At 42.7% G+C, this 16,359-nt stretch overlaps 2 protein-coding genes and 1 pseudogene across 2 annotated transcripts in view; 2 read left to right on the top strand and 1 right to left on the bottom strand.

The window, feature by feature from the left end:
- Positions 1-12,707, bottom strand: part of MARS (methionyl-tRNA synthetase) — a 15,742-nt gene extending 3,035 nt beyond the window's left edge. Inside the window, exons 1-15 of the mRNA XM_006908950.3 lie at positions 12,538-12,707; positions 11,644-11,734; positions 11,405-11,483; positions 11,193-11,327; positions 10,783-10,858; positions 10,363-10,535; positions 10,156-10,262; positions 7,365-7,481; positions 7,016-7,219; positions 6,034-6,235; positions 4,229-4,303; positions 904-1,074; positions 639-734; positions 365-482; positions 1-46 (exon numbers count right to left, since the gene is read on the bottom strand). The exon at positions 1-46 is cut by the window's left edge and continues 213 nt beyond it. Coding sequence (XP_006909012.1) covers positions 1-46; positions 365-482; positions 639-734; positions 904-1,074; positions 4,229-4,303; positions 6,034-6,235; positions 7,016-7,219; positions 7,365-7,481; positions 10,156-10,262; positions 10,363-10,535; positions 10,783-10,858; positions 11,193-11,327; positions 11,405-11,483; positions 11,644-11,734; positions 12,538-12,646 — 1,799 coding nt within the window. The 5' untranslated portion in view covers positions 12,647-12,707. The remainder of the gene's footprint in view (positions 47-364; positions 483-638; positions 735-903; positions 1,075-4,228; positions 4,304-6,033; positions 6,236-7,015; positions 7,220-7,364; positions 7,482-10,155; positions 10,263-10,362; positions 10,536-10,782; positions 10,859-11,192; positions 11,328-11,404; positions 11,484-11,643; positions 11,735-12,537) is intronic.
- Positions 9,347-9,462, top strand: LOC112477444 (annotated as a pseudogene).
- A 180-nt stretch (positions 12,708-12,887) lies between the features above and the next one.
- The window catches only part of ARHGAP9 (Rho GTPase activating protein 9), an 11,727-nt gene continuing 8,255 nt past the window's right edge, over positions 12,888-16,359 (top strand). Inside the window, exon 1 of the mRNA XM_025044730.1 lies at positions 12,888-13,113. The gene's annotated coding sequence lies outside the window, so the exon portion shown is untranslated. The remainder of the gene's footprint in view (positions 13,114-16,359) is intronic.

The raw sequence follows: 16,359 nt of genomic DNA, 5'->3' as shown, positions 1-16,359 counted from the left end.
AAGAGAATGAATGAGAACCATTTGCTCAAATCATGTCCTTCCCTCTCTGACCCACTAACTCTTCTTTCCTTTCCTTCACCTCGACTAGTGGTGTCCGCCAACTCTCCTCCTTAAGTAACTGGCCTGCACAGAACTTAGGAGACCTTTCCTCTCCATTCTGGACTTTTACCCACTTGCTTCTACCCATTCAAAGTTTTACTTTGGGACTTTTGCTTTCTTCAGGTTCTTGTTTCCTTCTGGGTTGAATTCTCGTGTTCTAATTATCTCTTATTTCATCTCTACTCCTAAGACCTTTCCAAGATGTTCCACGTACTGCCTCAGCCTTCATTCCCCATGACTATCCCAGTCAAGTCTTCAAAGGTACCTGTAGCAATGAGGTGGCTGACCAAGGTGTAGTTGTCCTCAGCACCCAGGGCTGAACAAGGAAAGACTAAGCCATGGAAAGGAACGTTGTCTTTGGCCATGAACTGATAGAGGTTCACCTATGGAATATAGTTGGAAGGCAGAGTTTCTGAGACCTTTTGCAACGGCCTAAGAAAGATCAGATTATCCAACCCTAACCCACCCCATTCCCCCACCCAAACACACATACGCATGCAACCTCACCAAGAATTCTTGGCTAACCAAGAATTGCTCACTTGCTCTGGGTTCTTCCACCATCTCTCCCATTGGTCTGTGTAGTTGGCTGTGATAGACAGGTAACCAAAAGTGGCATCAAACCATACATAGAATACCTGGAGAATCAAGAGAGAGACACAGTAGGATGAAGGAACATTAGGAAAACCTCACCAACCCAACGTCTCGGGCTGAAATTAGACATAATCAACAACCTATTCTGCTAGCCCAGGGTCTCAACCCCAAGGCTGAGTAATATGAGATATGAGTAAAGTATAGGCTTTTTACCTTGTCCTCAAAACCTTCCAAGGGTACAGGGGTTCCCCATTTGAGGTCTCGCGTTATGCAGCGTGGCTTGAGGCCATCCCGAAGCCAAGAACGAATGATGAACCGGGCATTGGATGTCCAGTCACTGCCAGGCAATGTCTTCCCCAACCATTCCTCCAGTCGGTCTTCCAGCTAAAATGGAAGGCTAATTTAGGACAGTCTCATACACGGTTGGCATAAGGATAAATATGTACAACATTTTTGGAGTAGTCTGGCAATACAGAATTAAAATTAAAAGGCTTGTGAATTTGACATAGCAATTACACTTCTAGAAAGTTTTCAACAGAAATATTCACACAAGAGTGTATAGATGTGTATATAAAGAAGTACACTGTTCATCATAGCAAAAAATTGAAACTAACTCCCATGGCTCAGAAGAGTTTAAAGAAATATGATTCACTGATACAATGAATTACTTGTAAGGCCATTAAAAAGAGGGAGGTAGACCTTTATGTAACTGACATGTACATATCTCCCCAAGATTCATTATTAATTAAAGCAAATTGCAAAACAATAATAGATGATATAATCCAATAACTACACAAATAAATGTTAATATACAGACCAATATAAGCCCAGAAAAAATTTTGAAGGAAAATCTATATCAGTGCTTTATTTTCAGATGGGATTATGGAGAACATCCACTTTTACACCATATATTCCCAGCTGAAATTTTAAACACAAGCTTATATCATCACTTTTGTAAGCAGAAAAACAAAATAATCTTTTTTAAGGGGATAGTTATGTGACTCATCCACATAAATACCATAGTTTCTGAAACCTGACAACATACTCTGTTGGCAAGGCTATGAGGAAATGCACACTCACAGATTGTTGGTGGAAATACAAAAGTGGAATAGCATCTAAGGAAAATTTGGCAATAAACTACATATGTATTTATCCTTGATATTTTTAAGGAATTTATCTTGAAGATATACTTCCAACAATACAAAAATACACATGTACAAGGTTATTTACTGCAACATCATTTATAATTGCAAAATACAGTAAGTCCTCATTTAACATCATGGATAGGTTCTGCAACTTTAAGTAAAACAACACATAATGAAACCAATTTTACCATAGGCTAATTGATATAAACAAGAGTTAACAACATTGAGCAAAATGTTATTTGAAGACTTGAAACTAGGAAACTACCTAAACAGAGAACACAGAAAATTGATTAAATAAACTATGGTACCAACACAGAATGTAATATTATGCAGCTGTTTAAAAAAAACAAATAAGGATGATTTCTATGAACTGATATGGAGTGACTTCTACAACATACTGTTAGGTAGAAGATGAAATGCAAAAAACTATATGCACTATGCTATATTTTGTGTAAAGAAGAAAAATAACATAAATATGTATGTATACATGTACATAGATATATGTTTATCTTTACATATAAGCTTATCTTTATAAAAGTAAACACACTAAGAATAAATCAGAAAATGAAGGAGATCACCCACAGAAGATGGAAGAACAAGGAGGCACAGACAGGAAACAGAATGCCACTTTTTTTCAGTACACCTTTTGGTATGGTTTTGATTTTTAGAAGCACATTGATGTTCTATATATTCAAAAAAATTAAATTAACAAGCATGAGGGAAAAAACTAAAAGCAAATGAACCAAACTTATTAATTTCAGTAACATAATCACAATGAAGGGAGAAAAACAACTAAGACAATTTTGAAAACATTATTTGATTATATACCCTCAGTTGGGGTGAAGGGACAGGACTGCCAACAAACTCTAAACTCTTTTTCGGTTTTTTGGTAGTGGTATAAGTGAAGCAATTCTGAAAATATTTTTAGGTATACTATAGGATGAGCAAATGAGTAAATGTTGTTGCTATGGAAGAAGGGAGATACTAATATGAAATGAGGGAAAGTGAGAAAGAATCCTGCTGGGATGGTCTGGAATTGCAGGTGTCAGTGTGAACCTAAAATCAATGCTTAACTCTTTTTGCTTAAACGGCCTAAAAGCAAAGACACCCCAGTAGCAATGAGCACATCTAAATTTGGTCTCTAATACTGTTCCCTACTAAAGTGAACCAGGGCTTTGTGGAGAAACAGTTGATTCCAAGGTTGGAACGATGAATCCAGAATATCATTATGCCAAAAAATAAGGAAGTGCTTTAAAAATGGTGGGAGATCTTGAAAACACACACAGAAATAATCTTGAAGAGGCTTCCACTGACCAAGGGATCATTTGAACATGAAAATATTTTAAGATAGGAATAAATTATAAACGACTGCAAAAAATGGGAATCCACAAGCCCACACTGATAATAGATAACTAAAGAAATGAAAGAACAAAGTAGGGTAAATGTGGAGTAGATAGCATTGAAAAATCTTGATGAAAACTGATTCAAGTAAGAATGATTAAATAAATAAAACACTAAATTTAGAAGGAATCTTTCACTAAAGAGCAAAGTATTTGCATGGTCTTAAAAGTGTATTTCCACAGAATGTTTATAACTTGCAAAGGAGAAAATATTATACTTTAGAGAAACTGAATAACACCTTGACTAAACAAAATTAACACTGCCCATGAGGGAGAAATGGCCATTATGTGCCTCTTGAAAAGATGTAATACCATTTATGTAGTATTCCAACTGAGGAAGCATAGCCTGAATCTAATTATTAGGAAACACCAATCAAATCCAAAATCAGGAATATTCTATTTTTAAAAGGGGGTCAGGAACTAAATTCTTAAAAACTGTTAATGTCACAAAAGATAAAGGCTGGGGAACTGTTTCAGATGAAAATAAACAAAATATTTAAAAACTAAATGCAATACATGATCCCAAGCTAGATTCTGTACTAAAGGAAAACTAATGTTATAAAGAATACTATTAGGATAATTGACAAAAGTTGACTATGGATGGTAGATGAGACAACTATACCAATGACAAATTTTTTGAAATTGTTAAGTGTACTATGATTCTGTAAGAATATGCATTTTGTCTTAGAAAATACACACTGAAGTATGTAAGAGTAAAATGGACACGTTTATACAGTTCATTCTCATGGTTATGACATTTCTGGAATAGACACAAAGGAAAACAAGCAGTAGTAAATACCTCTGGTAAGCAGGCCTGGGGCTTAGTGGCCCTGGGCCTTTCACTCTGTGCCCATTATTTGTTTTATCTTTTTATGATGCATAATTCTTAAATGGAAATTTAAAACATTTGAGAGTGATATGGTACAGATTTGTGGCTGAGGCAGAGGGGCAGAAGAAGCTGGGCAGACCAAGATGAGGGAAAGGCCTACTTACCTTTGGCAGGTCCAGAAACAGGTGCCGAGAGGATTTCACCACAGGACACGACCGGCAAAGTTTACACTGAGGCTTCTGTAAAGAGAAATTCAAGAGAAGGGGTGACCAAAGTGGGAGTCAGGATCAGGACTGCAGGCCAGGACTTTCCGGGCAAGGGGAGAGGCCAAAAGGTATGAGTTCCTCAGTCTGCCATTTAGCTTAGCTTCATGCTCACGTGCAGCCAACTCTTTGGGCCTTCTGTGAACTTGGAGACTCAAGACTACATAACACAACATTTGTGACTCTGAGTTTCACGTCTCTGTCCTATCACTCCAAAGAATAGGAAAAAGCATTCTCTGAGCAATAAACTGTATGCAGCTGTGTGAGGGGAGGCAGAAGCAGCAAAAGACAAGACATACAACTCCTTTCCTTGAGGAAGTTACAATCCAGCTAGGAAAAGAGGGTTTGCATGGGAAACCTTTAGAAAGCAAAATGTCAATAAATGCTTATTTTCATGGTAGGAAGTGACTATGTAAAACTCTGAAGGGCAATGACTATAAATGGTTAGGTGGAGCTAATCAATGGAAGCTTCCAAGTAAATTTTGATCTGGGTTTTTGATGGTGAGAAGCTATAACTTTCTCAGGACCTCTCTCTTGAACTCTATATGCCTATATCCAATTGCCTACTTGACATCTCTCCTTGGATGTCTTAAGAGGTAACTCAAATTTAACGAACCCAGTCTCACTGCATTCCACCAGAAAGCTTGTTCTTCATCCAATCACACACATGTTCGTAGATGGTATTGCCATCTATGTAAGATGGTCAAGCCAAAAATTTACAAGTCATAATTTTCTTGACTTCTTCCTTATCCTGAATTCCAGTCTAATTCCAGAGTCTGCCTCCAAAACATATCTCAAATACTTTTTTTTTTCCATTTCTACTGCTAGTTCGAGCCAATATCCTCCCATTTTTGAGCTACCACTCTAGCCTCCAAACTGGTCTCCCCACTTTCTCTCATGTTTCCCTCCCATCCATTTTCCGCAGAGCAGCTTGTCATTCAACTCCTGCAAGGCTTGCTTACCAGGCCCTGGTAATATGTCGTCGTCTCAGTCCACCCTCCCTCTCACTCACTATGCTATAGCTACACTGGCCTTTTCGATTCCACTTTTTCAGCTCCTTGCTGCCTTGGGCCTTTGCATTTCCTGGTCCTTCTGCTTAACCTTATTCATTGCGTGGCTTGCTACTTCTCATTCTTCAGTTAAACTCTCAGTTCAGATGTTACCTCCTCTGAGAGGCCTTCTCTAATCACCTACCTTAAATATTCCCCCAGAAGTCACTCTCTATCACTATCTTCCCAGTGGTTTATTCTATAATTATATTGTTTTTAGTCTCCTCTCCACACTAGATAAAAGGCTGTCTTGTTCACTGCTATACCCCAGCACCTAGAACTGTGACTTTTCTGTTGTAAAGAATCAAAAAATGTTTGTTGAATGAATAAACAAATGCATAAACATGGAGTAGAAGAGGAGACAGTATTTATGGAAGAGAGAATACACTAAACGAATGGAGATCAGGTGGTCTGAAGCAGGAGAAACCTAGGAAAGTGCAAACTCAACCTGTCTATTTCCTAGCACAATGCTAAGGACATAGTAAGTGTTCATTAAATATTTATCCAATAAACTGAATGATGAGTTACTGAGATGGAGCAGAAAGAGCCACTGGTGAAAGGTCTTGAATGCTAAAACAAAAATCCTGAATGGGACAAGACTTGGGGTCATTAAAAATAGATTGTCTCCTTCTGGGCTCCCATGAGACCCTCCCTCACCTTGAGCTCAATGGCATTGATGAGCTTGCCACACTTGTCACACTGGTCACCCCGGGCCTCCTCATAGCCACAGAAGGGACACACACCCTCCACAAAGCGGTCAGCCAGAAAGCGGGCACAGCTCTCACACCGCAGTTGCTCCACAGTATCTTGCAGCACAAAACCTCGGTTCCACAACCGCTGGAAGATATCTTGGGTGATTCTAGCAAGGTGAGCAACAGGTATGAGAAGGACAGGTTAGTGGAGGTTGGAAGTGGTGCAACCCTCCCTCCTGCCACTCCAACCAGGACCCAAGCTCATATAGTCCAAACACCAAAGAAATCAGACAGAAGGCTCATCAACGCGAAGGCCATCTAGTCATCTTTAGGGAGTTTGACAGGATGAACCTAGACCTTTCAAATATATTCCCCAACTCCCCACACATTCTCTTCCCTTAACACTTTAGAATCTCATAGTCAAATACAGACTTATGTTTTGTATTTATCAACAAAAATCTCCAAAAAGATAGCACTGTGCTATCTTTTATATGTCCTAAAAATTAAATCAATCTAACTACTAAACTGTACAACACTATTAGCTGGCAGGCTGTCTACCATGTACAAGTTTTATAAGGATGAATATCAGGCAGAGGAAGAAGGAATGTATTTGCTGTAAACAGCCAAAGGAGTGGGAGGGAATATCCTCAGACCCTGTGGCAGCCAAGAAAGAGAAGGGAGGTGGCAGAGGGAAGGCAGATACTTCCCATGAGCCTACATGCTGTCTCTTCCTTCCCTTAGCTGCTCCTTCAGTCTCTTCTGGTCAGGCACCCACACACACGAAATCCCCTTAATAACGCCTGGAATACATTTCAGGGTGATATTCATATCTTAAGTTTAGGGAAAATGCCTAGATAACCATCTTGGTTCCTCTGTCTCCAGGATATTCTCACAGACCCCAGCCCCAGCCTTCATCCTCCATTTCTACCTGATCAGAGGAAACCTACTCGGTCTGCTGTGGAGTGGTAGTACGACCAAAAATATCAAACGAGATATTAAACCAGCGGTAGATGTCGGCATGGATGACGTGATACTTGTCGCAGATCTCCTGCGGGGTGAGACCTTCCTCCATAGCCTTGGTCTCTGTTGCTGTACCATACTCATCTGTCCCACACAGATAGAGGGTGTTCCACTGGCGGAGGCGGGAGTACCTAAATGAGAATATGGTGATCATGGGGGCCCATCTTAGCCCCTCCCCATGTTCTCAGGACCCCTCCAGCCTCCACCCTCGCGGCATCCTATTCCTTGGGGCCCACTGCTCCCTCAGAAGGTCTCTCCCCCAGCAGCTGGCTCCACCTGGCAAAGACATCAGCGCTAAGCACGCAACCAATGATGTTTCCAAGGTGGGGGACGTTGTTGACGTAAGGGAGGGCGCTGGTGATGAGCACATTTCTTTCCCCAGCCACAGGCAACCTGGAAGGGAAGGAGGAAAAGAACAGTCCATGGAGCAAAATGTGAAGGTCAAGAAGGACCAAAAGTGCATCAAATACCCAGACACAGATCTAGATCTAGTCTACTGTCATAGGGTCATGTATATCTGGTCTTTCCTTAAATGAACCCACATGACCATAAACTCCCCCAAAAGCTCTATGATTACCTATAGTTGTGAATACAGGGCCCTGCCCACAGTGAGCAAACCTCGTGTACTGCTCCTAAGCAGGTGCATTCCAATATTGACCTCCGTCCCTCTTTACTCTTGTGACTGTTTCTTTTCCATTAGCTCATTCTCAGGCTCCAACTTCCTGGGTATTGACAAAACTCTCCTGAGGCTCTGTCCAATCACCATCACTCACTACTCCTTAGACTCCAATGCCACCAAGAACTTTCCCAGTGCTGATCTCTTCCCTCCTTCCCAGGTGCTATGTTACTATTACCTCTAGTCACTACCTGAAATCCTTACAGCTCACCACCCAACTTTTCTCTCCCTAACCCATGCTGGTCATTTCCTCATGGCTTGACCAGCTACTGCCTTCATAACCACCCTCTCCTTCCCACTTTTCCAGGATCATTCCTAGCCATGTCACTCAATCCACTATTCTCTTTTTGGGCTTCATCATCCTTGACAGCTCAGCTGCACAGATGTGTATTGTGCCCTCTCCTTAGAACCAAAGACTCACCAAGGCCCCTTTTATTTTTCCAACCATTCTCAATTTATAATCAGTGGACACTGGAATCCAGTTCCAAAATCAGCTCCTTTAGGAAAGCCTTCCTTTACTGATGACTCACTTTCTACCCAGTCATCCCTGTATCCCAAGTCCCTGAGCACTCAGTAGCACACTATGTGTTCCTTTTGTGTTACCCTGTAACTTCTCCCTCATTGAGTATGCTTACTACTGTGGCAGATAAAAAGGTATGCCCAAGGTTCTGCCCTCAAGGGGGTTATCGTCTATTATACACCTGCTGATTGGAATCAGTGCAATGAAAGGTCAAAGGGCCAAAGGAATTCAAAGAAAGGCAAGCATACACTTTGTCATAAGATTAAGAGAGGACTTCACAGAGACAAAATTACTTCCATTAGGCCTCAAGAATGGGTTGGAATTTGCCTGATCAAGACACCAGGGATGTACTTTTGTCAGAAGGAAAAGCAAAGAAGACAGTTTGGCGTGGCTATAGGGTCTTTAATGCCCATTGTCTCTTCCTCTACATATGCATATAAGCATGTTAAGCCTGTATAAACACCTGAGAAAGTCTATCTCCTTATTACCTCCAAAATGCTTAGTACTAAACCGAATCCACAGTAGGTACTCAATACTCAAAATGAGCAATGAACAAAGGATGGACTTTCATTTATTCAAATTTTATCAAAAGCTACTGAACACTTGCCCTATGCCAGAAACTGGGCCACATTAAAAAAAAGAGATAGCCTCTATTTTTAATAAGCTTACAGATTAGTGAAGAGACATGTAAAGAGATAATTATAACATGACAATGGGAGTTTCCTGGAAATGAAGCACTCATGCTCTGTAGAGAAGGAAATGATAGAAACAGTTTCCTGAGGAACGACTATACAGCAGGTAGGTAAGATACAGGAATCCACAGAAAAGGAACAACATGTGCAAAGACACCAAGGTAAGAGTATATATGAAGTTGGCCTGCCCTTCTTCCAAAACTCATCTTCACCCATTTACCCCTTGACTGTCTAACCTCCAGCCACTGGCCTTTTATCAATTTCTTAAAAACAGCCAAACTTGGACATGGTTCCATAGTGTAGCAGTTAACACGTCTACTTTACACGCAGAAGGTCCTGGGTTCACGCCCCAGTGAAGCCACAGTTCATAGTCTACGGCCATGCCACCCTGAACAAGCCCCATGTCTGATCTCGAAAGCTAAGCAGGGTCGGGCCTGGTTAGTACTTGGATGGGAGGCCACCTAGGAAGACCAGGTGCTGTAGACATAAAGAAAATTAAAAAAAAAAAACAAAACCTCAGTCATACTCTCTTGCTCCTCAGGCCATCTTGCGCATGTTTCCTCTGAGACACCCTTCCCCAGCCTTACCCCTGCCTAACCAACTCCCACTCATCGTGCAAGTCTTAGTTCAAATGTCAGTTTTTTAGAGACCTCTAAAAAATTTAAAAAAGTTAATCTGTGATCTACTCTCATGGCTTCCAGTTCTTTTCCTTCATGGGACTTATCAAAACTTGTAATTACACATTTGCTCAAAAGTTTTTGAAATATCTATTTAGTCTTCTAGACTCAAAGTTCCACGAGAACAGAGGTCTTGTCTGTTTTGTTACCCTCGGTATACCCAGCTCCTAGCACATAGGGCCTGGCAAGGAGTGGACACTCAAATTTTTATCAAATGACAACATGTTCAGAACCACAAATATTTCACTTGGATAAAAATATCTGTGTGTTTGTGTATACTGTCTTAGTGTAGTAGGAGAAGAACATAGGTGTAGATGGGACTGATGCACAGAGTGTACAAAACTTTAAGAGAGAATAAAATTTTAAAAAAGAGAGAGATCTGAGAATAAAAAGGATGGAAAATTAAACTAGTCAGTAGCAACGGGGATCTGGCAGGCAGGTACTGGTTCTATCAATAACTTCCACTTAAGAAACCAAGCCCAACTCATCTCTGCCAACTCACACGGGAGTCTGCTTTGGTCGAAGGGGAGGCAAGCTTCCCAGGCCCTTTTCCCAAGCAGTTACAGCCACGGCGATCTCCTCCTCTGACAGGGTGGCCAGTTCCTCCTCCTGTGAAGAGTGGATAGAATCCCTCGCCAGGTGAGGAGGGCCCATAGAGTAAAGAAACTCTTCCCAAACTCTGTGGGGACCCCTCTCCTCTGTTCCAAACCTCAGGCTCATTGCTGACAGCCTTCCCCTCAAGGAAGCTGGGCTGGAGCTGCTTTTGGAGGTAAGGCCGAAGGGCCAGAACACCCTGCTGCTTCAGCACAGTCTCTGCAGCTCGCTGGCATGGCTCCTGAGAACTCAGTGTCTGGAACCAGCTGTGCAGGGCACCCAGCTCCTCTGTGGGCATGGGAGAAAAGAGGTAATCAGCAGACTAGAAATGGGCAGGCAGAAGTAGACCTTCTCCCCTTCTTTGTAAAGTTTCTCCTGTTGCCTTCCCCAGTTCCCTCTGCCATCTTTCTGCTATGGCTGCCTTGTCAAGCTACACCTCATAGTGGGACCTCAATTTTCTACTGCCCATTCTGTAACCTCTACACCAAGCTCCTGGGGTCGGGGCTGGGAGTAAAGTGATAAGCACAGTGCTCACCAGGGAGGTAGGCGGGGTCTTGGAGTAATGGATACAGTGCTCCCCACAAAACAATGTCAGCTAGAGATTCTGTCTCCTTTGTTGCAGAGAAAAAAAAGAGGTACACAGGTGAGACATTCAGTTTCTTTTCAACAATAATAAAAATATCTAACATTTCTTAAGTACTTACATCTCACACTCTATGTTAAGCATTTAAAATTACCTCCCTTCATCCTTATAGCAACCAGTAAGGTGGGTACCAATATTAACCCATTTTCAAAGATGAAAAAAATAGAAAGTTTAATGTTTTTTTCAAGGTAACACTGCTAGAAAGTGGCAGTGTTGGGGTTTGAACACTCTGAATACTCTTTTCCTTCTTAATTTTTATACTGTACAGCTTTTCCTGATCCACATCTCAAGGTCCAACTTACCCCAGCCAGGAAAGGACAGCTCCGACGACTCAAGCTGTTGTCAATGTGAATCAGGGCTCCCCGAACTGGGCCAAGAACATCTTCCCCCTTCTTGCCTTGGACCACTAAATAGTACAGGGCAGCAGACAAAGCTGGCTAAAATATGGGGACACGGGTCAGTATGACCATGCAAAGCAAGGACCTGACTACCATCCCCCATGTCTCAGTCCCACCTGCAGTTCTGTCACTTCCCATTCCAGCCACTGGTTGGTAAGGTCATCTTGCTCCCAACCAGATAACAGAAAGAAGTATCTGCCAGATAGAGAGCAACAGAAGGTGAAATTAGGAGAACCTATTTGTCTAGTCCATTTCTCACCCCACAAAGAAACAGTGGTTGAGAATAAAACCACACAGAGGACAGTAAGCCCTGATTTGATTCGGCCACCTCCCCACATCGAGTACCAGTACTGACCGGCAGATTGCACTAGTGGAGAAGAGGTAATTGCCACTATCCAGCTGCAAGACAGGGACCTTTGGCTGGGTCAGGAACGGGACCACACGCTCTGATGTAAAAGAAAATTGAGGAAAAACAGGGGGAAAAAAGTACTTTGTCAACTTAGAAAGACGACTTTGCATTGTTCAGGGAAAAAGGGAAGAAACATGGGCATTCTCAACCTAGGTTCTAAGACAAGACCACGTACTCCGCAGACAAGCAGGTGTTCAGCAGAGACCACCAGCTGGAAACAGCAGAAGAGGATTACAGAGAAGAGGTGGTGGTACTGGGATAGTGCTGCGGCCAAGAACTGGAACAATTAAAAGTAACTAGTATATCTGAGAATCTGAGATAACGGTGGATGAACAAAATTAACAGAATCGGGAAGATCGGCAAGAGAACCACTTAAGAGTTCTCTTAACCCAAACAGTTGGGAATGAGAAGAGTAAACCAAAAGGAGCGTGTTCTTGTTTTAGGAGAGTAGAGTAAGGAACGACAAAGTTTCCTAGGAACGACAAAGAAGTGTTGTCATGCGAGGAACTAGAGTGCGAGGGACAGGGGGGATCTGGTAGGTGGGCAAAGGTTGGAAAGGGGCGAGAGGTTCACTGGGGTGAGGCAGGGTCCTAGAAAATGAAGGAAGGGAAGCTAAAGATGAGGGAAAGGTGTACTGAGAGTAATTAAGGGAAGTGATTGATGAAAGATGTGACTGGAAAGGAAGAGGGGATGGAGTGACCAAGGATAACGCGGGAGGTTTACGGGAGTGCGTGGTAGGGGTTGGGGTTTGGCGAAGACAACTGCCGTCTGGGAGTCAGGCGTGTTTCGGTTCCGCGCTTCTCATCCACCGCCCACCAGCACCAGCCCCAGCCCAACTACCTTCGGGGCCTACAGTACTGATGCGCAGCTCCGCTCTGCCCTGGGCCCTCCCGGCCGCGGCCAGGACGGGCAGACTCCCCGGGGAGCCCTCGCTCACGAACAGTCTCATTGCGCCGTGGAGCCCACGCTGATGTAACCGGAACCGGCCTCCCGCCTGTAGGCTGAGCGACCATCGCGAGGCCCGCCGGGAAATGCAGTCCTGAATCACGCCATTCCCCGCGCACCGCTCCTGGCAAGTAGACTATTTCTCCCATCATGCAACACTAGGAAACAGGAAAAGAGTATCATAGAGACGTAGAGGCCGCAGGTGCAGTGCTAAAGCGGTACTTTTTTGGTGGGCGGGCCTGAGGAGACGTTTACGCGTAGAGTCCAGCGCACTTTTATCCTCTAACGCCTCCGGAGGACGGTGACAGAAACCGAGGTCTACAATCGTCTTGTTGCCATGGCTTGACCGCGGCTACTCCGAATAGCCAGCTCTCCATTCAAGTTAAGAAGAATTAGAGTTGAGAGTTATGATAAACTGACTTTAGTGACCCAATGGAAATTAGTATGGATATCCTATTAATAAAAAAGAAGGTAACTATTAAATATTGATTTAATATCAGTCTGAAGATCACATACAGCTAGCTGGACAATCTCATTAAAGGGGGCGGGAACATGGGTAGGGAAAAGGTCAGATTAAGGGGAAGTAAGAAGGCTGAGTTTGGCAATAAGTATATTTTATACAAGGAAGCACGTATCAGTAATTGAGAAAGGGATCCTTCTTATTCATCTTCATATCCCTTTAAGAATAATAGTACTTATGAACCAGGCCCTTTTCTAAGCACTTCACATATATTAATTTCATTCTGAAATATTCTATAGAGGTTCTAGGCCTTTTCAAGCTAGGTCATAAGGAGCTTTGCAGCTTCTGCTCATGCTTCGGGGAACACTCTGGTGGCCCTGAGCTGTCATGTAAGAAAGAAGTCTTACTACTCTGAGATTGCCAAGCTGGAGAGATCTTGTGGACATTCTGGCTGGCTCCAGCTGATTCCAGCATTCCAGTGTCATATGTGAATGAAGCTCTCCAGACCAACCCGTCTGCCTGCTGAATACCACCAAATGACCTTAGTCAATGCTGCATGAGACAGAGGAATCATCCAGCTGAGCCCTACTCCAATTTCTGACCCATAAAATTGTGAGCTATAATAAAATGGTTGTTATTTAACAAAATACAAACAAACAAACCATGAGATAGGTTCTCTCATTCTCATTTTACAGATGAGAAAACTGAAGCACAGAGAGGTTACTTTGCACCAGGAACTGTAAAAGGCATTGAAGATAGAATTATTAACAAAATAGATACACATTTCTGGCTTGGCAGAGCTCACAGACATCCTGGGGAGTTAGATAATCAAATAATCATTAAAGTCTGATGAAAGTTATAATGAGGGTTGTCAAGCTTGCTGTGGGAACTCCTAGTTAGGGCCCCTACCCAACTCTAAGGGGTTAAAAGAGGCCTTCTTGTACAAGAGACCTTTCAATTGAGATCTGAATGGTGAATAAGAGTTAGCCAGGTGAAGATGGGTGGGAGTGGAGAGAGGAAGTGTTTCAGGCAGAGGAAACAACATATGCAAAGAACCATAGGCCTCAATGAACTTTAGGAGTGTGAGGAACTAGCGTGTGGCTGGAGTATAGAGTTCGTGGTGGAGAGTGTGAGAAGGCTAGGATAAAGGGAAAAGACTGTAAAACATATTGTAAAATTTGGACTTTGAGGGCAATGAGAAGCCTTTGAAAGGTTAAGTCAGGGGAGAGGCAGGGCATTTTTTGTGTTTTAGAAAGGTCACTCTGGCTTCTGTGCCGGGAATAGGCTGGAGGGGTGCAGAATTATATGCCAGGAGACTAGTTAGGAGGTTTATCATCCAGGCTAAAGAGGGTAGCAGTTCTAGGGATTACAGGAAGTAGGTAGAGTAGATTTAGTAACCAATTAAATATGAGTGGTGAGGAAACAAGAGAAACGACATTTGGCTGCCAGGGTTCTGTCATGAGCAAGTGAGTACACCCTTTGTGTGCTCCAACAGATGAGACTATTTTCCCTATCACAGTGATTATCATACTGTATTTTAGTTATTATAAGAGGGCAGGGACCATATCGTCATCTTAAATGACAATACCCAGCGCACAGTTCCTGCCAGGCACATGTGCTAATAAGACTCTATAACTATTACTGAATTTAAACTTAACTGAATAGTGGTACTGGAAGAGAAACAGGTTTTTAGGGAAGCTGACATGTTCAGTTTAAAATATACTGTGTTTGTGATACCAGTGAAATGCCCGCATGGAGTTTTTCAATGGACAGTGAATTAGATTGGAGATCCAGATAAAGACCTGGACTGGAGATATGAGCAGCATAATGGAGGTCATGTGAGCTGGAGAGAGAGTAAAACCACCTAGAGTGTACAGAGTACAAAGAGCACAGGATCTCAGACAGACCTCTGGGGTTTAAGAATAAGCAAAGGAAAATCCTTTATACAACAGAGAAGGAACTGCTAGAAAAGTAAGGAGGACATCGCAGTGTTTGTAGAAGAGAAAAGTCAATTGTGTTAGCTGCTGCTGAGATGACTAGCAACATAAGGACTGCAAAGTGTCTGTGCAAAGTTAAGGGTGACCCTAGTGAGGAGTGACCTTGGAAAGGCAGGGAGTCAGGGGAGAGGAAATGAAGAACCCTGTGTGTGGGCAACTCTTCCAAGAAGTTTGATTTTAAAAAGGAAGAGAGAGATATGGTGGTAACTGGAGAGCACAGTCAAGGGAGGTTTGTCTAAAGATAAGGAAGACTTGGCTACATTTAAAAGCTAAAAGAAGGAGTCAATAAAGAGGGTAAAGTGCAGGAGCGATAGCTTCAGAGAAAGCAGGAAAGGATGGGATTTGAGCACTTAACAAACATCAGATGAATGAATAGATGAATGAAGTTGGTCACTATTTTGGAAGTCAGAGGAAGAGTTGACAGGTGGGATTCTCCACATTTTGAAAATGGAGCATTCCTGAATGTGGTTCCATAGTGTAGCGGTTAGCACGTGTGCTTTACACACAGAAGGTCCTGGGTTCATGCCCCAATGGAGCCACAGTCCATGGTCTACGGCCATGCCACCCTGAACAATGTCTGATCTCGAAAGCTAAGCAGGGTCAGGCCTGGTTAGTACTTGGATGAGAGACCACCTAGGAAGACCAGGTGCTGTAGACATAAATAATTAAAAAAAAAAAAGGAGTATTCCTGATTAGGACTATGTATATCAAAATGTACCTGGTTTGAGGGGAAGATAACTTTATGAAAGAACTATTATTATCTCCACTTTTTGGTGGGCTTGGATATGACTATAATAAAATTCATGAATGTAATATTAAAAAAAAAAGAGAGAGAGAGAGAGAGAAAGTGGAGGAAACTAAGAAAGAAGAACACTGAGGCAGACTCCCAGTACTGGCAACCTAGCCCTCAGACCACATGTCAGGGGAGGAAAGCTGGCTGTCTGATGTCATCAAGGGGGAGGGACACTCTCTACCCTACCTCTCCAAAGCCAAACAGAAAGCCTCACATTGTGCAGTGGTGAAACAGAGAAGGGGAAAAAAGAAGCGATCAGGTAAGGAGGAAGAACAGGTGTGGGTTTTAAAGCTCTGGCAATGGACAAGGGAGGTCGGTTACTACCTTCAAGGGAGAAGCTGACATCAGTCTCCCATCCACCCCACCTGCTATTATAGCGTCCTGTACTCCTTGTCTATAGTCTCTGCTTCAACTATCATTAATAAATATACTGTGTCATTAGTTAAGACCTGTCCTTAAGCTCCAAG

The sequence above is a fragment of the Pteropus alecto genome, unplaced genomic scaffold (genome assembly GCF_000325575.1).
Source record: "Pteropus alecto unplaced genomic scaffold, ASM32557v1 scaffold433, whole genome shotgun sequence".
NCBI classification, from domain to species: Eukaryota; Metazoa; Chordata; class Mammalia; order Chiroptera; family Pteropodidae; genus Pteropus; species Pteropus alecto.
Note: the sequence above shows the minus strand (reverse complement) of the source record. Positions and strands in the feature narration are given on the sequence as shown.